The sequence below is a fragment of the Xiphias gladius genome, chromosome 21 (genome assembly GCF_016859285.1).
Source record: "Xiphias gladius isolate SHS-SW01 ecotype Sanya breed wild chromosome 21, ASM1685928v1, whole genome shotgun sequence".
In the NCBI taxonomy this organism is placed as follows: domain Eukaryota; kingdom Metazoa; phylum Chordata; class Actinopteri; order Istiophoriformes; family Xiphiidae; genus Xiphias; species Xiphias gladius.
This window is the reverse complement of record NC_053420.1, coordinates 17,855,913-17,880,632: the sequence shown is the minus strand read 5'-3', so window position 1 is coordinate 17,880,632 and position 24,720 is coordinate 17,855,913. Positions and strand designations below refer to the sequence as shown.

Below are 24,720 nucleotides of genomic sequence, written 5' to 3'. Positions count from 1 at the left end.
TTCACTGTGACTTTACAGGAGATGCTCCTAAGACAGTCACACCTGGTCGCTAATACTGGCTGTGCATGGGGAGTTCTGTTCCCTGTTACAACGTTAGATGACCTCCAGTTGGGGCACTTTCAAGGCATGGGAATCATCTGCTTGGATTAATTAATTTCAATCATGTTGAAAAAAAAAAAAAAAATCAGCCTATTTCATAAAAAGTCAAATTGTAGAAGTCTGTGTACATAAAAACTGTGGGAGAGAAGTCAATTTCAACTACCAAGGTGCACTGCAGTAGTAATCACAGAACTCTGCTGTGTGCTTTGCTAAGAGCTGAAGCTAGTTGTAAAAATTATTTTAATATTTATTTATTTTATTTTGTGTTTTTGGACTATACAGTGGCAAGAAAAAGAAAGTGAACCCTTTGGAATTAGCTGCATTTATGTATAAAGTTGTCTTAAAATATGGTCGGATGTTCAGCTAAGTTACAATTATGAACAAACACAATCTATTTTAACTTTTAACACACAAATCATTGTATTGTTATGAAATCCAAGGATTTTCTTAATTTTTCCACCAGCACTGTGAATGTTTAATTGGTGTGTTCAGTAAAGACACAAAAGATTATAATTATTTGTGTGTTATTAGCTTAAGCACATTGTGTTTGTCTGTACTTGTGACTTGGATGAAGATCAGATCACATTTCATACACACTTAACACAAAAAACTAGATAATTCCCAAGGGTTCATAAAATTTTATTCCCACTTTATTTATCTAGATATATATACTCTCTGCACTGTGCACGAACATGTAAAATGTAAGGTTGTTGTTCTGTCAATGACGTTTTTTACTTTGTAGAAACCTGTTAATACATTTAGCAGTTTAAATCGACTCACGTTTGGAATCTGAGTCAGTTCTGGATGAATTCATCATGTATGGAGCCTTTTTTGTTCTTGTCTTAAGCTCTCATTTGCACCTGTTGCTGTTGTCTTCTCAGCTCTCATCATAGGACTGGCTGCTGAGGTTGCTACTAAATACTTCAGTTTTTAGATCCACGTGGCAACCAAACTGACTGAAAAGACACGATTTCTTATAACGTTTCAATACTAAGCTAAACAGTTGTCACCCGTCCTTACATTACAGTAAGATTATCATTAGAAGAAAACCTAAAAATGGCCATTTTCAATGGGGAAATTACTTCCGGAACCCACAACTCAGCCCACTTTACTACAAAGAGTGAGCAAAAATAATTAATAACACCTTATTACACAACATCCTTGTAATAAGTACCAGTTTGGTAAGTTCATAAAGGCTTCAGTTTGCCCTGTCATTTAACAACATGTTCTTGCATTGTGTATTGTCCCTTGTAATTCAGTGTTGCTGAGTGTTTACTTCCTTCCTCTTTGCTAATGTAGCTTTCATGTGTTTAGTTGTCATTTTTTTCCCCTTAGTCTTAGGCACATTACAATTCAGGCAACAGCTACTGAAGATCACGATCTCAAAGGCAGCTACACAACTGAGTCATACTAAGCTGAATTCTAATTAGCAGTTTGTGTCAGCTTTGTGTCAGTCAAATCATCACCATTTTATTACTGATTTTTAAGGCAACAAGAAGCAAAGGGGTAGAAACAGGCCTTGATTGTTTTGTAGATCTTTTTGCCTGGGTTTGAGAACATAAACCAAGTGGGTACTCCGGTATCCCCTCCGAATCCTGGGGTAAAGTTTGGTTGGGTTTTAAGAAACAATAAATAAACAAATACAAATCTTGACGATTGACATCATATAAAAAAAAATGTCAGCAAAACAAAATAATTTTCTATGAAAGCTATATAAAGGCTACCATCCCTGTGGCTGAGGAAGAGTTGGCCACAATCATCATCGTCCTGTCTTCGAGGGACGAGGACCTGCACAACAGATCATTTGTTAGACTGCATACATTTAATACCTGACAAACTAGTGCGTGTGTGTTTGGGTACCTTCGGCCACCCCAAGGCAGACCTCCTCACACTCCTCCAGGTGGATGAAGCGGTTGTTGTTTCCTTCACAGCCGCTGTAGATGAAGGGCCTGCAGGCCTGAGCCTGACTGTTAAAGTACCAGCGCAGAGTGTATCGACCGCAGCTCCCCTCCTCCATGGGCAGCTGGCACAGGTCAGCTGGAGCTGCAGAACAAACACGAACACACACACACACACACACACACACACACACACACACACACACACACACACACACACACACACACACACACACACACACACACACACACACACACACACACACACACACACACACACACACACACAGAGTATGAGACAAAGTATGCACACATAGAGACAAAGAGGCGTGCACAATGAGAAAAAGGGCAGGCCAGGAAAAAGGGAGCAGAAGCAGAGCAGTAATAAGTAGCAACAGCGGGACGCAGAACAAGCACTCATGACAACTGAGATCAAAACTCAATCGAAAACAACCTGTTAATTTCAGTAATTTTACATTTTTAAATGCAAAGGAAGACATTAGCAGTGATAATAATTTATTCTTTGTTTTGGTATTTTATTTCAACGGAAGCATATATGCCTCTAAATCAACAGCAGAACAGCCAACAGCCTGAGGCATACAGAGAGGGCCAGACACCAGGCAGGCAGGATGGCAGAATTAACCCTCAACAATCCCAAATCCCAAACCAGGACGACAGCACATGAGCTGGTTTACCTTCCCCTTGGACTCTCCTCTTGGGCCTGACTAATCTGGAATTGACTGCTTTCAGAGGTGCAGTTTTGACTGCTTTCTGACCACCAGCTCTTGCTGTTTTCTGAACGTCAGGAGATTTGTTTGGTTCAACTTTGACTGTTTTCTCTGATTCCTTTTTGACAGCCTCATCTGTCGAAACACACACACACATACACACAACCAAAATAGACACACACACACGCGCACACACACACAAACAAAATAGACACACAGCAAACAGTATAGACACATTCAGTAGAAATAAAACAAAGAGAAAAAGACAATGTGATTACAGGACCAACAATCTACGCTATCAGCAGACTCAGGATTGTGTGTGCCTGTAGCAGGTTGTGTGAGGAATATGAAAGGCCAACACAGCCTCATAATATTATGACATGAGCACAAAGTGAAATGCAGACACATAATATGAGTCATGCTCCTCCAGCACAAATTGGATTATTTTCTGATTGAATAAACCAAATTATGGGACATGAGCACAAATTTGACACGCCATCTTCTGTTTACAACGACACAGATAAGTTGGTAGCATGTAAATTAATTTGGTTAATGTTAGGGTCACTGTTAGGTGACTGAAATAATTTAGTTAAACGGAAATCCTGGTATTTGTCAACCTGATTCTGCTTCTCACATTGTGATTTTTGATCGCAATAACATTTTACTTCATCCCGGGGGTTTGGAAAACCCAGACTTTGGCCCAGTGTCATAATATAGTCATGTTTAGCCATTATTGAAAAAAATATGAGTTTAACACTCGGGCTGCCCCATTTTCTTAAGGTTGGTGGAACGGCTTGGTCATTAAGAAACTCTGCCTAAAAATGGCACTCAGACTTTATAGCATAAGTTTGGAATTGAGAAATGGTGCCCAAAACTAAAACACCCAAACTTCCAATTTGTACTTTTAAAGTTTGATTAAAGGTACCCTGTGGAGTTTTTGACCTCTATTAGCACTATGGAGCGATGCGGAGTTGAGAGAGGAGCCAGGGTTTTACTTCTCTCTAGCTCTTCTTTAATATTCTCTACACAGCTATTTGTGTCACTTTTCATGTGAACAATCAAGTGCAACACTAAGAGTGTTTTCCAGGAGAGACTGCTTGAAAATCAGCGTCATTATCCCCATATTTATTTAACAATATTGTGTCTCCCCCCTCTCTCTGACAGCCGCCTTTTCACTCCCTCTAGCTTCCAGTGTGGCTGTCTGGAATAGGTATAAACACTTTTGATTTTCAACATGGTCAGACAACACGTTGTTCGAGCTAGTTCTGCTTGAGCATAACCCGACCCTTGATGATACAGGCATAGCTTTTTTACAGTGAATGTAAACATGGCTTTGTTTGGTAACAAAACTCCACAGGGTACCTAATTATTTTGGGCACACATATTTCTTTCACTTTCAAGCAGAAAGCGCACAGGGTTTTTTAAGGTAATATGCTCATTTCACAAACATTTGTGAGACCAAGCTGGCTTAGATACTGCTCAGTGTGTCGGAACGGGCTACTTCACAGCATGAGAGCATTGGACACAGTGGGAAACACACAGTACCGTCACTCTGATTGGCAGAAGGAGTGAAGTAGAGCAGTTCATCCAAGGGGTCGTCGTAGGCCTCGATTGAGTAAATGTGCTCGTAGTCTGGGTCGTTGGTGTTCATCACTACATGCAGCTCACGGCCTGAAAGAAGAGCAGCACCATGAAGGTTAAAGATCCTTCACCTCAACCTGCCAATCTTCAGATAGAAGGAAGGCTCTCGACCACATTAACTCAACACAAGAAGCCCCTTAATACAGGTACAGAGCAGTCACTTAAATAGAGCCTACAGTATACCCTAATATTTGTATTATCTGGATTTAATCAGAGATGTAAAGCATCAGTCGGACACATAAAACACAAATGGAGTCCTCTGTTTTCTTGATGAGAAAACAACCCCTGTATTCAGAGGTCTCCAGACATAGCACCACCAGCTTAATCCTGTTTGTTAGGGACAGACACGCAGACAAACAGACCAAGGCTGACAGGCAGAGCGATGGACGGACACACTCACCCTCCTCACCCTTCAGGACCACTTGTTGCTCTGGTGCAGGCCGAGCCCTGACCGTGGGCTGGGACCGAGTGTTCGGGCCTGAACCTGAGAGAGCCAGATAGGACAAGGAGGAGCGAACAGGGACACCGAGGGAGCAGAGACAGAATTCGGAGAGCGAGAGGGACCATGTAAGTGTTACACATGAGGGAGAAAAGGGGGGCCAGAAATAACTTAAAATGATGAAAAAAAGGAAGGACAGAACATTCTGGTAGTAAAACCTTTAGACACATGAGCCAAAACAACCCCAAAGCACCACAAACAAATCATTCCACCGTTCCAACATAGACACCGGCTAAAAGGATTTACCCAGTTTTTGCAAGACTGGTCAACATTGAGGTAATCTTCCAAAACCTGGTAGTAATCCTTTAAGGACTCTCGAGTCAAACATTTTTTGACTTGAGTCCAAGTCAGTGCTAATTCAAGTACAGAGTGCAGACTCAAACTATTGCTGAGTTGTTCATTATGAAAGATGTAACTATATCTTGGATAATAATAAATAAATTAAACATGAGTGAAATGTTTGTTTTCGGCCTCATTTTCAGTAATGCTGCATATTTATTAACAGCCCGCCTCACCTTCACTTATCTCATGCTACTTCAACTGTTGCTTCGTTACACCAATGTGGCCTTGCATTGATTAACAGTTTAAATAGCAAACATAGTTGTGAAAACTTCTGGGAAAGGTTTTTTTTTTTTTGAGGTTTTCATTCATTATCTTCACATTAATTTACTTTAACACATTCCCAATTTTTTTTTGTGTGAATACATTTAATTGAATCAAGCCTGTTGGTTAGTCTAGGATTTATATGCCATGTGCTCGTTAATAAGAGACCATTGTCTTAGTCAGAGCATTGCATCTACGCAAATAAAAATGTATCTAAAATATCCATTTATTATTGAAACAACAAAACTACTCATAAAAATGCTGTGTTATGCTGTTCAAACAAATGCCAACAAACATGAATTATACTACAGTGTTTTTGTGTGCTTGAGTTTAAATGATTGTGCATTTTACAAAATTAAATTCAACACAACTGCTAAAATGAGGGCAAATGCACTCACTCTTTTGAAAACTATATAATAAATGAGACTGACTGCTCTCACTACAGACTCTGCAACAGCATTTGTGGTACAGTATAACACTGTGACTCATGCCAAATCACAGCCCTTCTGTCCACCTTTCTCTCTACTGCTTCAGTCGAATGGCTCACTCACCTCCACACGCTGAGGATCAGACAGATGGACAGGAAGGAAGCAGAAAGAGAGGGAACAATAAAGGTCAGTTTAAGGAGTCATGGCATTGCTGTAGTTCTTGACAGCTTTCTTTTGTATTACACTTTCATAGAGTTTAGCTGAAGCTGTGACTCATATGCTGTGATTACCAGATGAAGTTCAACTTGGGGACAACACTTAAAAATTAGCAATGCGGGCTGCATCAAAGACTCACCACAGTGCTGACTCATCTCTGAGTGAATGTAATCTCTGATCTCATCCTCCTGAATTCAAAATAAAAAAAGAGAAGAAACAAGACAAAGCACATTTACAAACACTAACTCAATATTAACTCTGTGTACATGTTGTGTACGTGTGCGCCGTTTGATGTCAGCGTCTTCAGAGTGAGCCCTGCGGTAAGCACTGACCGTCATGCCCGGCTCTCCTCTGTCTCCCTTGGCTCCATCTGGGCCCATCTCTCCCTGCAACATGGACAGGTATTAGGACACACACGACCCACAGAGAAGCTTGCAGCACATTAATTCTTTAGACTGAGACCAGGGGTAGCACGTGAACTAGATGCAAAGTCAAACTGAAAGGTTAAATCAGCAATAGTGACTTATACAGACATTAAAAAATTAAAATATATTTGGTTTTTCTGTCTTGATGTCCACTGTCCTTGTACGTGGTTCCTATGAGGTCCTAAAATTCAGCTAATACAGCTTCAATTATAAGTGGTTTTCATTTTAAGTAACCAGTTTTTTGGTTTATAGAAATTGAACCTTCAAAGCGATGAAGCCTGTGGGCTGAGGGGCTCACGAGAGCAAGAGGATTTAGCTTCCCTGAAAAACTGTCTGCGTTTGGCACATCGTGAAATGTGCAATACGAAGGTGCAGTGAGTAATTCAGTGCAATGACTTTCAGATTGTTTTGATAAGTGTCAGAGAAATTTCCTGACCTCAGCAAGTAGTTTCCTTTCTAAGATGGTTACCAAGAAAACAACCAAAAGACAGAGGCAGACTAGTGTGACACTAACCTGCTCTCCTCTCTCACCCGGGATACCAGGGATACCGCGTGGACCGATCATGGCGGGACCAATGGGCCCTCTCTCCCCCTGACACACAAGCAATTACAAGTAAATTAAAAAAAAGTTAAAACAGTAAAAGACTGAGCATAAGGTTTTCGCACAACAAGAATGTCCCATGCATACATAATGTCTGCAGTTTCAGTGAGAACAAAGAAAGATAAGATAATGTTACACTCCATTTCCATTGGTATCTTTTCTCCATACAAAAGTTACTATGCACTGTACTTATGCTGCTTCAGTCCACACACACAGTATCCCAAAGTGATTTCATTATGATGCAGACATCAAGGTTACAGAGAATACAACTTTCATAATGTTGTAATACAGTTCTGGTGCATACGGTAAGCCACTGATGTATTAATCATACCAGTTATCTGTATAAAAAACTTTTTTTTCTACAAAGCACATTCAGTGCACATGGTGTAGTCCTCTGTAAACTGGGTAATGGGAATATTTGCACAGCCTGTATATTTTAAATTTTTTTAATATCCTTATACAGTATTCCTCTTATATATTGTATTATAATATATTTACAGTTTTGTTTGTCTCATTTGAGTTTTTGCTCTTCCATCCCACTATATAAATAGATCTGATGCTCTGCTTTCTTTACATGCTGTAACAAAGTATAATACGGGTTTCGGAAAATAATGGAAATAGGTTGAATCAATTGTGTGTCTGAAAAAAGGTGCATTGATTTGAAAGACTTGATTAGGTCCTGCTCTCCTGTCACCAATTTTCTTTATTTACTTGATGGTGGAGCAGACAAGCCAGTCAAACGCAGGGCCCATCAAACTGTCAATCATCATGAAGAAAGACACAGTAATCAAACAAAACTACCAGTCAGGTGAAGAAGAAAGAGGAGAACAAACTAAGGAGAAATACAAAAAGACCTTATTCTTTTTATATCAGTCTTACATAATACGTTTAATGCCACAACTGTCAAAAACAAAAGTTTTATTTTTGTTGCCACTATACCAATCAGACACCTCTGACAGCTGCTATTTTGTGTTCTCACTTATAGACATTAATTCACACTTTTATCTATTTTTGCTTCTATTATACTGTAATTTTCTTTGCTAGATCACTGTCAAATCTGTGCATAGTCATAACTGATGCCGCACCCATTTGCTGGTGTAAAAAGGGATTGTTGAAATGTCATTTTAACCTATTTTATCTTCCTATTTTATCTTCAATAGACCTCTACCCCCATAGGTAAAAAACATATGACAGAAAGTACAGCATGAGCCATCATCAAGCCAAAGCATGAATAATTACCTTCTGTCCCTGGAGCCCCTCAGGGCCTTTAGCACCAGCCAGTCCCTGAGGGCCAGTTAGGCCGTGGGCCCCGTCCACTCCTCTGGGACCAGGAGGGCCGGGTACACCAGGCGGACCCTACATGAAGCACAGAGACTGTTAATTACTTATCTCAAGGTTTCCTGTGGTAGTGAGGATGAGCAATGCTGTGCTTCTGAAAGCACATGCAGAATATGAAGATTATGTGCAGATCATAGTCTGATTATCATGAGATTACTTTTAGAGTTGTATGTATACGGTGCAAGAAAAGTTAAAGTTAGTAACCCACCCTTTCACCTTTCTCTCCCTGAGATCCTTTAGGTCCAGTAACCCCGTCAAAACCACGGTCACCCTACACAGACGTAGAAAGCAGTTAGATTTCACACGGAGAGACAGTTACTGTACAAAGATAAGTTTGTTATAATACAGTACACACCTTGGGGCCTACTAGCCCTTCTTTTCCGGGGATCCCAGGAGCACCAGGAGGCCCGACATCCCCCTGGAAAACAGAGAGAGGACTGTCTGATGACGACCAATATTTAAGAAGCACACAAGACTTATAATACACCACATACACCACACGGTGCCTGTTTTTCTACAGATATGAGTCATACCTGTTCCCCTTTTCTTCCGGGTAGGCCTGATCGTCCGTGAATACCAGCATTCCCCTGAACACAGACATTCATTCATTTCATTTTACTTACCACACAAAATTAGACTCACACAGGTCTGCTTCATTTAACCTATCCAAGCTTAACATATAATCAAAACAAATGGATAGAGTATCCATTAATTCATTCGCCAGCTTTGCATACCACAAGCTGGCACTCAACTGTTATCATGCTTTTGTTTGTTTGTTCATTATTATGGAAGAATAAAAAACCCACAGTATGAAATTATCACTCTACAATCTTTTCCCATTCATAGTTTTTTCTTGTCCTCTTCCTCCTACCATATCCCATTTTTCTGTCAGTTCCAATCTCACCTTCTCTCCTTTGGGTCCGTCACCTCCACAAGCCCCCTTGGTTCCTCTGTCACCCTGGAAACACACAAGTTCATAATTGAAAGCGACACATGAAGAGGCTCGTGAGTCACAAAGGGACAAAATGCACCAAACCAGCCAGACAGAGAGCGCATCCATACACAGACAGTCCTTTCACCTGCCACTCAGGCTGAATCACCGTGCCCATGAACCAATTTGTGCAACAAGTCTGAACTTGGGTGTACATAACAGGACTTTTCAACACAGTTTTTCTTTTTAAGGTTGTTAGTCATTCATAAAACTTTATTACAGAGTAACAGCAAGAGTTCGAGCATTATCAACACAAAATTATACTGGTGGTAGTAGACAGGAGATATACTGCACTCCCATGATGCTCATTCTACTTTAAAAACCTTGATGCAGTTTATTTTTCTGCCTTGTCTTTCATTACAGAAGGCAAATATCATTCCCTTCACTGTATACTATATGAAATAGTGGGCTGGCCCTCACTTGCAACAAGAGAACTGCATACTATCATTTCGGTTTCTAAATGTATCCTACTAAAGCTGCCTCACTATCTCACACCTCTTCCCAAATTTAAAACGGCTGTTCACCAGACCAGAACTCAGGACTGGTTAATTCATGATATTGGAAAGACTGCCTTACAGTACTTTCTATCACATAAATGGATTGAACTCTTAAAGGAATATTTTGACATTTTGGGAAAGAGAGTTAGATGAGAAGATCAATACCACTCTCATGTCCTTACAGTAACTATGAAGGTACACCCAGCAGCCAGGTAACTTAGTTTAGCATAGCTTAGCATCGTTATATCATGTTATATCTTGTTTGTTTTGTCTGTAAAATACTGAAGTGTAAAAAGGAGAATTGGCCGCTTTATGGGAGGTTACTCGTGCCTGACTAATTCTTGGCCAGGAGCAGTTTCCAGTAGCCAGTACAGTGTCCAGGCATTTACTGGTCCAGACCAAGAAATAGTCCGGCACATAAACTCTCATAAAACAGTGAATTCGAGTCATTATACTAATTATACTTTTGTATGAATTAAACAAATGTTGCTTCGGATGCTGTTTGTATGTATATGCTTGCGTCTGACTGGCTGTGTTTGTTGTGTATTATCTTTCTGTACTTATTTCTTTTCCTGTATTCAGGTCTCGCAAAAGAGATCTTTATCTTATTGAGATTACCTGATTTAATAAAGGTTATAATAAAAATAATAATAATTAATAGAAAAAAAAAAAATTAAAACCAACAATGGAAAAAAAAACTAGCCTGCCTCCACACCCCTGAATCGTCGCCCCCATTTTGGTTGTTTCATTGATACAAACAGAGTTCAAAGGAATTACTAAAATGAAAGAAAATGGGAATTCAGTCTCAGGTTGGGAAAACCCCCACTTTCAGGTATTAATTATCATACAGTAATGTTGAGGTGCATTTTGCATGGATGTGTGTAACACAACTTGTATTAATCCTCCGTGATCATATCAATTTTATGCTATTATCGGGCTGTGACTGTTCTCACCCTCCCATGAAAGACCACCAAAGATGAAACCACACAGAATGAACAAACATTGTGTCTCATGCACACACACAAACACTGAAAATACCTTGATTCCTCTCATTCCTACGATACCAATCTCTCCCTTCTCCCCCTTACGCCCTGGCAGCCCATCTTTTCCTGATAAACCCTGGAAGACAAAACAGAAATCCTCCCCAGTTCTGTACACTAGAGAGAGACAACCACACACAGAAAATGAAGAAGCTGCATTCGGATGGAAGCAAAAGCACAGACCAATTCGCCAGGTACTCCAGGTTGACCGGCTTCTCCCTGCAGAGAGATACCAGAGTTACAGTAATTATAGCAGTGAAATTATAACCTGCTCTGACTACTGACTGGCTTTCCTATTACTTATGATACTGATTTAATCATAATTAAGTTCACAGCATCACTTGCCTTCTGTCCACCAGGGCCACGGGCACCTGGGAATCCAGTGGATCCTCTTTCTCCCGGCTCTCCCCTCAGACCCTGATGTCAAATACACACATACACAGAAATATACTTATTGATAATTTATAATATCAATAGAATGACATTTAATCCAGGGTTTTGGTCACTGCAATATCAGAATATCACCTAAATGTCATCTTTTCCTGCTTGCATTACAGTTTAGTTAAATATAACAAATTGATGCCTCAGACTGCTTGGCCATCAGGTTCACATTATAAATGGTTTTATTTCATATACTCCTAATTTTGATTAAATAAAGTAAAAAACAATTTCCATGATCAAATTTATTGTTTAACTAATTTTCAAGAGAAAATGCTAAATATTTGCTTGTTTTAGCTTCAAAATCCAACAAAGCTGTGGCTTCCTCTGTTCTATATGCTGGAAAATTTAGTATCTTTGCATTTTGGACTGCTAGCTGGACAAAACAAGCAATATGAAGATGCCATCTTGGTCTTCTTGAAATTCAGGTGGGCATTTTCTACTATTTCAGACATTTTCTATACCAAACAATTAGTTGATTCCTTAAAAAAATAATTAAAGGATAACTAAAAAATGACAATGAATAGTTACAGCTCTGAAACTATCACATCTGTTCCAATAAGACTAAACTAATTTACCTGCTCCCCTGGAGGTCCCTCTTGACCCTTCACCCCTTTTTCTCCCTGCACTCCTTTGGGCCCTCTGTCACCCTGAAATGGAAACCTGACACGTAAGAACAAGAATATATAACAAGCATGAAAGTGGAGATTTTACTATAACTAAGAGTTAGACACATCCAAGTGTTCACTGACCGTTTCTCCTTTGTTTCCCTTTTCTCCAGGAGGTCCTCCCACCAGCACAGTGTCCCCCTGTAAGTGACAGTACAGCTGTAAACATCTGGCTTCACCCCAAAGCCAAAACATCGACACACAGGATGTTTCATCCTGATGCCTTTTCTTAAGCTCTGTCACTCCTAGTGTCACAGTTCATTAACAGTGTGTATTCATATATTCCTCCTGCTCAAAACACAATAAATCTCTTGAAGGAGCTCTTTCAAAACAGCCACTGCCAACATAATATGTTTTATTTTCCTCTTTCTCCACTTTTGTGTCACTGTCGTTGTCATCTTTACCAAGATAAACAAATACACAAGCAAGAGAGGGACAGAGAAAGAATGAGCAGCAGTGGATATTATTAGATATTAAAATGCAGACACCTTCTCTCCTTTGTCACCTTGCAGTCCGATGTCTCCCTGAAAAGAAAGATTGAGAGCAAAAAATTTCATTCAGGCGCATTAATTTAATTCACTGCTTTACATGTGCAGAATGCTCAGGGGACGCAGCAAGCAGCTGGTATAGGAACTACACGGTGCAAGAGCCCCGCAGCCTGTTCGATGGCCATGTCTGGCCCATGTATTTGAGACACAAGAACCATCACACATCAAAATGGGAAAAGGACTGGTTGTATTCACCTTCTCCCCCCGAGCACCACGAAACCCTGGGGGACCCTGATGAACACAGAGACACACACATGCTCCCATTATATATGGCTCCACAATAAAAAGAAATGACTGTGCGTGTTTCTACCCCTAAGCAAGTTTTCCCTTGTCAGACAACAAAACTGAAATCCAAATCCTGTCATAACTCCTTAGGGTTTGAAGTCTGATTATTCAGCAATCACAGGTAGACCAGACTCCTGTTGAAATTGCTTTAAAATAATTCATTGCAATACTGTAAGGGAAGAGCAACAGTCTGATTAACAGTCTAAGAAATGGATTGTGTCTTTGTAAAGAATAGCTCTTCCATAGTAACCACATCGCAAGAAATTTTAAAAAATTAAAGATTTAATCAGCTGCTTTTCCCTTTATGTCTCCATACAGAATGCCTCCTGTTGAATGAGGCATTTGGAATAAGAACCCTAAAAGTGATCCTGAAAGCTTTGGTTGAAGGGCTCTGTTGATGTATGTAGTGATCCAGAGTGATTGATAAAAAAAGAAAACACTTGATATTTACTGTTGGCCCTCTCTCCCCATCCAAGCCAGCACGACCCTCCTCGCCCTACAACAACAGACAAAAGAAGACACAGAAACATGCCGGTGTTAGTTTCTATCCTCCAGAGGCAAGTTCATATTAGATCACAATTTCAGTGAAATAGCAGCACAACCAATGTCTTACTCTGGGTCCTGGATCTCCTCTCTCCCCTCTGAGACCAGGGACCCCAACGCCAACTTCCCCCTGGCAACAGAAATTATTTGTATATCCTTCAAAGAAATCCATTAACATTTCAGCAGGTAGACAGAAATATGACTCGGCTTAGTCACCTTGTCCCCTTTGATCCCGTCAGTACCAGGAGAACCCTAGAAAACAGGATATTGATCATATAAAATCATAAATTACATCCTGTTCCTGATCTTCCCCTTCTCTGTCGTTCTCATTGACAGATTACCTTTTTAAAAACTTGATTGAAACAAGACCCCATACTGAAAATGCAAATCTTTCATACAGTTGTATGCAAATGTTTTTAGTAAGTACCGACTTAGTAAGGTGCCCAAACTTTTGCACATGCCACAACTACTGTTTAATTCTTTGTTTTTTAAGTTCATGAGAAAAAAAGTAACAGTGCCTTCAAATTTGAATGAATGCTAATTTTTTAATGTCTCTTTGCTGCAGGGGTTGTATTTATTTATTTTAGCTTAAAAAAACAAAAACAAAAACAAAATATGTAATTTGCCCAAAGATGGCCGAGCTTTTGTATACAACTGTAAGAGAGATCAAACCTTCAACATAACTACATATCCCAACTTAAAAAATTACCTAAAAACAGTCGTCAACAAGAGTCCACAAGTCCAGCAACTCATGTCTAAATATGGTAACTCTTGGCTAAACCTAGCCACTTATCATAGTGTAATAAAACCAGGATTTAAACTCACTGCTTTTCCAGGAGGTCCAAGAGGACCAGGAATGCCAGCATTTCCTGCACGGCCTGCAAAGCCTTGGAGACCCTGAAAATGAAAATCAGTTTAAAAAAAAAAAAACTCACACCACAAAGATTAAGGTTAAAAGCATACAGTATTGTGCCATCAGCAGCTCCACCGACCCTCTCCCCCTGCGGTCCTGGAGGTCCTGGTTGTCCAGTTTCCCCTGTCAGGCCAGGTCGCCCGATATCGCCAGACTTCCCCTGTGGCCCTGGAGGACCAGCTGGACCAGGAAGGCCTGGATCCCCCTGAAATGCAGTCACAGTTAGATTTTGACCTTTGGCATGTCTGGTAAACGACACTAATTGATTAGAGCTGTAAATACATAAATCATCCTCTGCTGCACAACATGCTCTTACTCACTTTTAAACCTTGAGGCCCGACCCGACCAGGTGGTCCTGCCATTCCTATGCCCTTCTCCCCCTGCAAAACACATTTTTCCATGACTGTCGCATGGATTTTTGTGTCATTTCAGGCAAATTAATAAAACGCAAAAACACAAGCTCACCTTATCTCCTTTTGGTCCAGGAGATCCCTGTGCCCCCTGCATGAAAAACAAATAACGGGGTGTGAAAACAGGATTTACTGTTTTTGGATAATAACATATTATTGAAAAGAAAACAAAAATATAAATTATTATTATTATTACTATTATTATTACTATTACTATTACTATTATTATTATTATTATTATTATTATTATTATTATTAATAATAATAATAATAATAATGCAGATTTTTCTATTTATTTAAATTGTATTGAACATTTTTGCATGTCCCCCAAATAACAGTGTAACATTCATTATTATGCTGGTGAAGACATGTTCCATCCGTATTGGTGTGTACTGTCAGCGCCTTGGTTGTCATTACAGTTAACATGCCTTGTTAACCTCAAGGACGACAAATAATCAAAACCTCCAGCCTCAGAGGAGATTGGGCTCAATTACACTTGACACTTTTAGATATAAGGTCTGGAGACTTTAATCACACTGTGATAGAAAAATGGCTGATTAAGGTAAGATTAAGTAATTGGACTGGCTTTGAAGTGAAAGAGCTTGCCAAAAAATTCCTAGTTTAAAATGTGTGGAAAAAAAAGGCAAAAACTAAGTATATTTACCCTTATTTACTGTACTTTTGTAGGAATTTTGGATAACAGAAATTTCATGCCACTAGAACAGAGGTTTAAGTGGGATGTGATTACCTAAGTAGGATGAGTAAAACTCATTGCACAGGCCCTCCAAGCAGACACAGGCTAAATATCAATGTGCTACACAAATCGGAGATGCTCGTTGAATTTGTTTGTTTACTCTCATTGTTACGGTAAAAAACAAGCAGTCCATTTTTTATGGCTCTAATATTGAGCTCACATAATAATGTTTATTAAGGATGTTAAATGAAAACTGTCGAGTGACGCACTTTGTTTCAGCTCTTCAAAAGTTCATGAAAAAGTAAAACAGGTACTGACACAGAATATATTGGCTTAATCACTGATAAATAATAGCTCCTGCATTAGCAAAGACTAGCAAACTACATTAGTAATTATACTGTAATGTTTACCTACAACCTTCACTGATAGATGATAATGTAGTATTACAATTTTCAGAACAATCCAGAGATATAAAGAACAAAACCGTATACAGTGTGAGAGAACATTCAGCACATGACCGTCCACGAAAAGGTTACTCACATCTTCTCCAGGGTCTCCTGGTTCACCAGCCACTCCCTAGTATGAGGACAGACAACACGTTGTGAACATGTTGTTATGTTAACATTAAGTATGTGTGTTAATCTACAGAATGATTATACTCACTCTCTCTCCTTTGATGCCAGAAGCACCTTTGTCCCCTCTGTTACCCTGAATGACAGTAGTTAGCGTACAGTTTAATGAGAAAGCACTTAACATTTTCCCACTATCTTGTGCCCCTCACTGAGAGTGAGCCTTCAGTGCTAGTGGTTCGGTCAGACTCACCTTTTCCCCAGATAGACCTCTTTCTCCAGTCGTGCCTGGCAGTGTTTGACCAGGAAGACCCTGCATCAATCAGAACCAGGAAAGTACTGTCAGCTGCACTCAGCTTCTCTGTTCTACTTCTTCATATATAGAGTAAGTTTTTAGTTTTTCATTTCTGGACTAGGCTGCATTAATTGAATACTAATACTTGGCATCTACATTCAATACTTGTATTCAACAATTCAATGCTGAAGCTAAAACTGAAAAAAAAGGGTTATTGTACTGCAGCTACTTCCATGTTAATGCGAATTACAATAACTCACTTTTTCTCCTTTGTGTCCAGGAGGTCCAGCCATTGCCTGTAAGAATGCAGAAAGATTGACAAATAACAGTCATTACCAGTACAACATAGTATGTGTTCTTGTTCATGAAAAGATGTAAATATTTACTTAAAAGCCTTGGTATTCAAATATCATATTACCACTTCCATTAGCATATCCTGCTCTCAAAGATTAAGAGGCTTAATGTCTTTGGCAAGGACAAGCAAGAAATGTACAACTCCTACTACTTAATTGCACTACAATGACTGCAAATTTTGGAGACTTTAAACTTCTCTGCTCTGCTCTAGGCCCTTGCCTGAAAGAAACACCAGGGTGTGATGGTTAATTCAAGGAACAATTTGATGATATTGTCACTCAGGAGTTACTTTGCTATTGAGTGCCAATTTTTGGTTTCTCCACATTTTTATGCCCTCTCTTGACAGAACAACAACTACCAGAAATGTTTTATGGGTCAGGAGTGAATGAATGAAGCAAAGTGGAAGCCCAGCTCTTAGACTCCGAAGGCCTGACACCAGATAACACTTACAGCTATATTTTAGAAAGGTTTAAACATCTCTGTTATTGAAGCCCAGTGCAACTGTAGAGCTGGAAAATGCAATGTCACTTCATCTTTCTTTCTTTCTTTGTGTTTGTGTGTGTGTGAACAAATGGTGGAGCTGCCGAGCAGATGGACATGTATTGCCTGGTTATTTATCAAACTGGTGAACTCACTGACAGTGTCACCGTGACTCTGTCCAAGGTGCTGAACCTGAGGCTGTCAGCAGCAAGGGAGCTGTTTGAGATGCTCGTCACAATTTGTGTCAGCATTACAAACAGCAGGGATGGCAGCGAATACTGAGTACCAGACAAGCAAGCTCCATTTTCGTGCCTTTTTCCCTAGCCACATTTTACCAGCAGAGAGAAACTACAGCACTAGCAACCAGGAGCTTTATCTTAAAAAGACAGGATGGCATGTCTGATGGCTCAGTGGGTAAGACACATACTGTACCATATGCTGTGATCCCAACACCAACATCCCTCAATTCCAGCTGGGGACCTTAGTTACATGCCTCTCTGATAAAATTTACAATTTGATGTGAACTTAGTTATCTAATATAGCATGAGAGTGAAAGCAGCTACCTGCTACCACAAGCATATTAAAACACATGCAAAAAAGGGGGACAGAGCGTTTGCAGTCAGGGCCCCGAGGCTCTGGAACGATCTGCCTGAGGAAATCAGGTCGGCTGACTCAGTAATTATTTTTAATTCCCTTCTTAAGACATACTTTTATCAGAGTGCCTTTCCTGATTTTACTTAAGTTTTAAAGTTCTTTGAACTGTCTTTTATATCCTTTAAAAAAAACTTTTCCTCCTGTTTTCACTGAATTGGTTTTTATACGCTAAATTTCTATCTTTCCTCTTTTTAAATATAATGGTTATAGGATTTGTCCGTTTTATTATGCTGCTTTGTGAAGCACTTTGTAACTTGGATTTTGAAAATTTCTCTATAAATAAAGTGTATTAATTATTATTATTATAATTATTATTATAATTATTATCATCATCATCATCATCATCATCATCATCATCATCATCATCATCATCATCATCATCATCATCAAGTATCATGCACAGGATTAGAATGAAGTATTGCAAGCAATAAGTGCCAAGAGAAAAATTGCACTGGAGAAACAAACAGTACTGGAGACCAAAAACAAACGAGAAACTCTTCGCAGATGACAACAAAGCAAAGCTGATAGAGAAAATAGTGGGTTGTTTTGTTGGTGCGGATGACTAACCCATTTCCACGAATGAATAAACATGTGCTTTGGATGCTTAACTGCACAGCGTAAGCTTGTCTGCATGCTGCCAAATTAACATTTAACTCTGAAACAGTGACTTAACTAATAAATTTGTGTGCTACTATGTGACCTGACAAAGTCAAGTTCTGCATTACAGAAAGTGATGCTCCAGGCTAAAAAAGCTTGATGGCTTATGTGTCAGATGAGGGGAAATCTGTTGCACAAGCCACAGCACCAGCAAATTAACCCACATCGCATATCATTTTATAAGATAAAGTCAGGTGCATGCACAGGTTACTAATAGTTTGGCAGCAGTTTAATAAAAGTTAATGTGATAAAATTAGTCTGTTTAGTGTAGGTATCTGCAGTCTAATGATACCGATATTGAAAATAAAAAAAGTTGTATTGAGCCAAGGCTTATAAAATGTGAAGAAGAGCAGTGATGATTTTGACTCTCTGTAATGATGTGATGATCCCTGTTTAGGAAGGGGACCTTCTTTGTCATTTTCAGTCTTACTGAATTGAAATTTTGCTTAATTGAGATCCTCATGGGCAGAATTGGCACAGGCTTTGTCAAGCCGAGCCAGTCCCTATTAAAAGATGTCTGTAGTCATTCAAATTGGCCGACTGGCAGGTTATAATATTTCAGTGTCAGTGTTAAGGTAAATTATGTCTGGAGGGTGAGCACAGTCTACCAAGGAGTCTTTTTCCCTGGAAAATAGTGAAATGGCAATGCTTGTATCTTGTCAGGAAAAACGTTAAACTCAAAATTATATTCATTAAAATAAAATAAAATTGTTCTCCTGACCTGACCATGGGAGAAGCTACACTGGAACACCCAATTCCTTATGATTTGACAGTTCCTACCAGTTTTATTATACCTGATAAAATGGTGGGTCCTAAGAGGGGTTAGTCAGCATTGCACAGGGTTATTCCTTTGTGCTGGCTGTGATACACTCCACCACACAATACCTTGAACAAGCATAGCACGATACATCTGTCATGAGTGTTCCCTAGGCTCTTTCTTCTTATATCTAAGGATAGAGTCCAAAATTACATCCTGATAAACCATGGATGTTATTTACATCCACAACATCATACAAATGAATTGCAGGGTGTAAGACAAGCCAGACCACTTGCAGACTGAGAGGCTGGTAGATTGCTATAATATACATAAATTTTGCAAGTATTCAGCATAAATTCACATTCATGGTTGGCGCCGCTGTTATTTTTCAGAGTGGGAGGCACTACAAGCCACTATAGGGTTTTCCCCAATTTCACTACAAAACTCCAGGACTGTACTGCACCAGATATTATAGAACTTTGAGCAGGGTGTGAGCGCAGAAAAGAGTTACTAAATATGTTTCAGACATGAAAATTCATTTCAGTTGGTCAGCAAGTGCCAAAGAATTTGCTCCTCAAATGTCAATCAAACAGTCCTATAACAACATAGAGTCAATATCCCATGGAGACAGCTTGCATGGCGAGATGAAGTTCTGGTAATACTGCCAAATCCCAGCTCAAAAAACTCACCAAATGGCAAGAAATGCTTATGCTGGATATTTAATATTACAGTACGTAGCTCACTGACAGACAAAAATGTATTTACACTAGAAGTTTGGAGAAATGTGTCTCGTGTTTGGCTAAATGAACACTGAGAGAAAAGAATTAAAACCCAGTATTCAAAATAGGTTTTATAGAAATCTATTTTTTCTTTATACAGCCCAGATAGCAGATAGGACATGTATATCAGAGTTTATAGTGACAGCTAGCAGTAGAACATAAACCACTAACAGTGGGGCTCCCGATCAACTTCAAGAAGTGTACAAACGGCAGGAGAATGTGCCTGGCGCACCATTTGCGGTACAGGCAGCTCCAACCCTGGGTGGACAAACAACAGCAGCCTGACCATGGCCCTTGAAGGAAGACTCAGAATAGGACCAAATTGTGCTGTGCATCAGATGAAAACTGTCACAGTAGGAAGCTAATAATAGCACTACAGAAATGTTTTTTTAGCACTTCAGGCAGTAAATCATTCTGTAGCTGGCATCATATCCAAAAAAAAAAAATCCGCCACAAAACCAAATTCATTGACAAGTCTTCTCTGCCAGAGGCTGGTCGGTAGATACAGCATGTTCTCACCTTTCCTGGAGGACCGCTGTCTCCCTGCTCTCCTTTTAAGCCGGTCTGGCCTGGAGGTCCAGCAATGCCCTGCGAAACAAATTACACAATGACACTGAGGAGAACAGCACACACCACAGATACACGACACAACATAAACACCGGCACATACTGAGACCGCACACACCTGCTTTCCTGGTAATCCAGGTATTCCTTCTTTCCCAGGCACCCCATCTCTTCCCGGAATTCCAGGCTTACCTGATTCTCCCTGAGGAGCAGGAGGTACTTTAGTATATGTAATATGTATTTGATAACAAGCATGTGCAGTCACATTTACATTTGGGTGTACTAAAGGGGGTGCAAATTATTAAAAATCTGTGCAGCTGTCCAATTCACCTCAAAAACTGCTGAGATGATGAGAAAATATGGATTTTGAAGACTTCACACAACACCCACTAAAAAGGAGTTCAAGTTTTAACTCTAAACCAAAGTTTTTCTCTGTAGGTTTAAAAAAAAAAAAGAAAAAAGAAAAAAAAAGAAAAATCAATTTCATCTTTTGGGTCAGATTCTCCAAACCATGCAACAGCACAGAGGTCCCGTTTCCAGTTAGTAAATAACGAGGTCTTCACTTGTTACTTTAATAGATTTCATTTATAATAGAGAGATCTTAGAACACAAACAACCAACAATTCACAACAAGAATTAGAGTGAAAGCAATAAAGTAGTGGTAGAAATGTTGGTTGTAGTGGTCAGAAAAAGTCTGCTTTGCTTGTTTTCACCTGTGGTACAACAAATCACATGTTCTGTAACCAGTATTTTTAAAATTATGAACATACAATTTAGCCTAGGCTGCCATTTATCAATGAAAGCTTGGTAAACATGTTTTGGCATTTTCATTTAATTACCGTCCCATTTTCAGTTAGAACTGCAATGCCTCAGGCTCAAAACATTTCATCAATTTTAAACTACCTCACAGAGCAGCAACAGTAGCAGCTGCATCAGGATTGCATACTCACCACCTGCCCTGGCAGTCCAGTAGGGCCCTGTGGACCCTGCAGGAAAAAATATATACAACTGTATGAAGGAATACAATATGATACAAACCATGAGATTTCCAATGAACTTCATGAGAAAACATGAAGCAGTTTTTCCCTGATGAGAAGCATTTATGGGAACACTTACTACAGCTCCAGGAGGACCTGGTGGTCCTGGCAGACCTGTGCTCCCCTGAGCACCAGGAGGACCCTGCAGAGAGGAGAAAAAAAAATTTACACACTGCTGCTCTGTTATACAACTCCACTGTCTAGATTGATAAATGACCGGGTACTAGGACAACTGAATCTGTCTTTAAAGACTTAAAATACAACTGCAGCTGTTTTACCTGGACACCAACACCTGGTTCTCCTTGATTACCCTGTAAAAACAAACTTTTTATGACTTTGACCATTAAGTAACAAAACAAAGAATTCATATATGCAGTAACAGGTAGCACACTGTAGTGTCAAAAACCGCAGTGAACTCACCTTCACACCTGATGGACCTGGAAGCCCGTTGGGACCCATGGGCCCCTGATTAAAACACGCATCAACATGTAAAAACTGCCGTTCTTAATTGTTAATAATAGTCTGTTTACATGTATACATGCTTTGTTGTGTGTGATACTTACAGTTGGCCCCCTCATGCCAGGCTCTCCTGGGTTTCCCTATGAGTGAAACACATATACTGTATATTTGTATATACATAAAATACTGCACACTGCAACACAGGCTACATTTTAAAGGTAAATTTGTACAAGCTTATCTGCTTTCTTGCTAAGAGTTGTATGAGAATACCGCTCATGTTTGTCATTAAATATGACCACAAATGAGTCGTTTTTACACTTTGTTACAGATTAAACAAACGAGATATAATGAGCTAATTTATGAGTCTTTATGCTAAACTTCGCTACTATTACTGGCTGAACAGACATGAGAGTGGTATCAATCATCTTATCTAACTCTCCGCGAGAGTTAGACAACTATATTTCTCGAAATGTCAAAATATTCCTTTAAGTGACATATTTATTTGATAAATATGTTTATAAAAATTGAGCACTTCAAAGAGTTCAAACAATTATGTACTAAATACTGGACAACATGGAATTATAAATAGTATACAGACAGACTGAATAACATGAGCTTCTCTCTAGGAGACACAAATATACAAACACAAACATCTGACTGACTTGTCACAACAGGTAGGACAATACAAACACAGAGAATCAACAATGTCAACAAAGAGACACTGACATGGTAAACTGATAAATCCGTGCTATGCAAGGGATAAGCACACAAAAGACAGCAGGCACAGCTGCATGCACGATAAGCAGACTCAAGTGAATTGACAACACAGTACTTTCTGGAGTACACCCAATTTAGTATTCCACCCTACTATTGTACATTGGATCCTGGCGAGAGCTGCAGCTCAGGATGTCAGCTAACTTCCTTTCATCTCCTATAAAAAATCTGTGGTATTTTACACATTTAAAATTCACCTTCAAAATTCAACTCTTGAGTTTGATACGGATGCTTTGGGGACACGTAGTCTTAATTAATATTCACAAGGAACTGATCAAGGTCTAGCTCTACTCCAGACTACAGCTCCCAGAAGGTTGTTTCCAATACAAATGAATTAGGATTAAAAGTGATGAAATTTGCCTGGAGGGTTCATGATGGTGTAAGCATTCTGATGATAGGTTGTTCTAGTCTCCTGCTGTTACTACAGATACATCTTTCATGCTGGTAGCTGTCTAAGCTAAAGCACACAGGTATCCCCTCAGCTTCGGTCCACTCCCACTTGTATCTGATACCACTGGGACAGGTTCTCCCAACCCTCCTTCCTCCAGAGCTCAAGCATGCCAGCCAGCAGCAGAGAACCTACCGGTCTGCCTAGAACTCCTGGGAATCCAGGCAGGCCCTGGAGAGGATGAAAGACACGGAAGGTGGAAGACAGGAGAGTGGGGGGACAGGTGGGTGGAGAACAGTGTTGGAAGAGGGGAAACATAAAACACAGAAAAGAAAATGGACAGAGATGAGGGGATGAGAGGAAGTTAGAGAATGAGGTGTTAGCTGCACAGCTGCAAAAGGTTACTCTCTAAGGATCTATAAAGCCTGGGCCCAAGGAGGGGAGAACAGAGCTCCATTTGCTTCGTGCTTGCAGCCAACCCAGTCGTTTTACTCTGCAGGTCCAGCCTAAGAGAAGGCCCCTTTGCAGGGTTACTAGTTACTCACTGGTTGCCCTCGAGGACCAGCGGGCCCTATTGGGCCCTGCTCCAACATGGAGGGAAGGAAAACAAAAAATGTGAGGAAGTGCCAAATATCTCCCCTCTGTTCTATTCACATTTATTCGTGCAACCACACAAACAATTATGACTTACATAATTTTCCAACAGTGTGTTTGAACTTTTAGTAATTACTGTAAATGGTTTGGTTAAGGGAAAAGATGAAACTTTAATGTGTCTTTTGATGGGAACTGGAATCCTACTATATACTACTATATTATTAAATATATATGGTTGCTTTGATAAGAAAAAAAAAAAAAACACTTACCAAGCCTATTGAAATATTCACTACATATATACACACAAAAAAATTCAGCACTATATCATGCTCTTTATGAAAATTAAAAATTTGAAAGCACAATATCATCAATATCACTTTCACCTTCGGAAGTATAACTTAGCCCGCACCCAGTACCCCACTTACCGGTTTCCCATCCTGACCAGGTTTTCCTGGTTCTCCTGGTGTTCCCTGAAATTACAAACCACATATTGTTTCCAAGAAATGTATCAATTCTGCATGAGTAAAACATTAAAGGCATAGCTTAACATTTTGGGAAATATGCTTATTCACTTTCTTGAGTTAGATGAGAAAATCGGCACATAACCCCGTGTAGAGCCACAACATTTGTTTTTACACTTAAGTTTTTTTACGAATTCAACAAACAAGACAAAATGTGTTAATCAGTGAGCTTTACAATTGCTGGTAGGCAAACTTTATTACTTTTAGACAGAGCAAGGCTAACTAGTTCCCCCTGTTTCCTGTCTTTCTCCTAAGCTAAGATAACCAGCTGCTAGCTGTAGCTTAATATTTTGTGGACAGATGTGAGTGGTGTCAATTTTCTGATCCATCTCTTG

At 39.6% G+C, this 24,720-nt stretch overlaps 1 protein-coding gene across 7 annotated transcripts in view; it reads right to left on the bottom strand.

The window, feature by feature from the left end:
- Positions 1-604: 604 nt before the first annotated feature.
- col7a1 (collagen, type VII, alpha 1) overlaps positions 605-24,720 on the bottom strand; it is a 64,021-nt gene continuing 39,905 nt past the window's right edge. Inside the window, exons 79-119 of one of the 7 annotated variants that reach the window (XM_040115883.1) lie at positions 24,290-24,334; positions 23,466-23,501; positions 22,213-22,248; positions 22,070-22,114; positions 21,928-21,960; positions 21,729-21,791; positions 21,563-21,598; positions 20,734-20,814; positions 20,568-20,636; positions 16,628-16,663; positions 16,326-16,385; positions 16,167-16,211; positions 16,044-16,079; positions 14,865-14,900; positions 14,720-14,779; positions 14,450-14,604; positions 14,312-14,383; positions 13,703-13,738; positions 13,557-13,616; positions 13,395-13,439; positions 12,854-12,889; positions 12,599-12,634; positions 12,195-12,251; positions 12,021-12,105; positions 11,350-11,421; positions 11,188-11,223; positions 11,003-11,083; positions 9,381-9,434; positions 9,010-9,063; positions 8,832-8,894; positions 8,685-8,747; positions 8,378-8,494; positions 7,052-7,129; positions 6,445-6,498; positions 6,252-6,300; positions 6,020-6,028; positions 4,767-4,850; positions 4,271-4,396; positions 2,693-2,860; positions 1,960-2,142; positions 605-1,887 (exon numbers count right to left, since the gene is read on the bottom strand). In XM_040115883.1, the coding sequence (XP_039971817.1) occupies positions 1,859-1,887; positions 1,960-2,142; positions 2,693-2,860; positions 4,271-4,396; positions 4,767-4,850; positions 6,020-6,028; positions 6,252-6,300; positions 6,445-6,498; positions 7,052-7,129; positions 8,378-8,494; positions 8,685-8,747; positions 8,832-8,894; positions 9,010-9,063; positions 9,381-9,434; positions 11,003-11,083; positions 11,188-11,223; positions 11,350-11,421; positions 12,021-12,105; positions 12,195-12,251; positions 12,599-12,634; positions 12,854-12,889; positions 13,395-13,439; positions 13,557-13,616; positions 13,703-13,738; positions 14,312-14,383; positions 14,450-14,604; positions 14,720-14,779; positions 14,865-14,900; positions 16,044-16,079; positions 16,167-16,211; positions 16,326-16,385; positions 16,628-16,663; positions 20,568-20,636; positions 20,734-20,814; positions 21,563-21,598; positions 21,729-21,791; positions 21,928-21,960; positions 22,070-22,114; positions 22,213-22,248; positions 23,466-23,501; positions 24,290-24,334 (2,619 nt within the window). In that variant the 3' untranslated portion in view covers positions 605-1,858. Of the gene's footprint in view, positions 1,888-1,959; positions 2,143-2,692; positions 2,861-4,270; positions 4,397-4,766; positions 4,851-6,019; positions 6,029-6,251; positions 6,301-6,444; positions 6,499-7,051; positions 7,130-8,377; positions 8,495-8,684; positions 8,748-8,831; positions 8,895-9,009; positions 9,064-9,380; positions 9,435-11,002; positions 11,084-11,187; positions 11,224-11,348; positions 11,422-12,020; positions 12,106-12,194; positions 12,252-12,598; positions 12,635-12,853; positions 12,890-13,394; positions 13,440-13,556; positions 13,617-13,702; positions 13,739-14,311; positions 14,384-14,449; positions 14,605-14,719; positions 14,780-14,864; positions 14,901-16,043; positions 16,080-16,166; positions 16,212-16,325; positions 16,386-16,627; positions 16,664-20,567; positions 20,637-20,733; positions 20,815-21,562; positions 21,599-21,728; positions 21,792-21,927; positions 21,961-22,069; positions 22,115-22,212; positions 22,249-23,465; positions 23,502-24,289; positions 24,335-24,720 lie in introns of those variants that run through there. The other 6 variants (XM_040115884.1, XM_040115885.1, XM_040115886.1 and 3 more) reach the window with 6 other exon arrangements.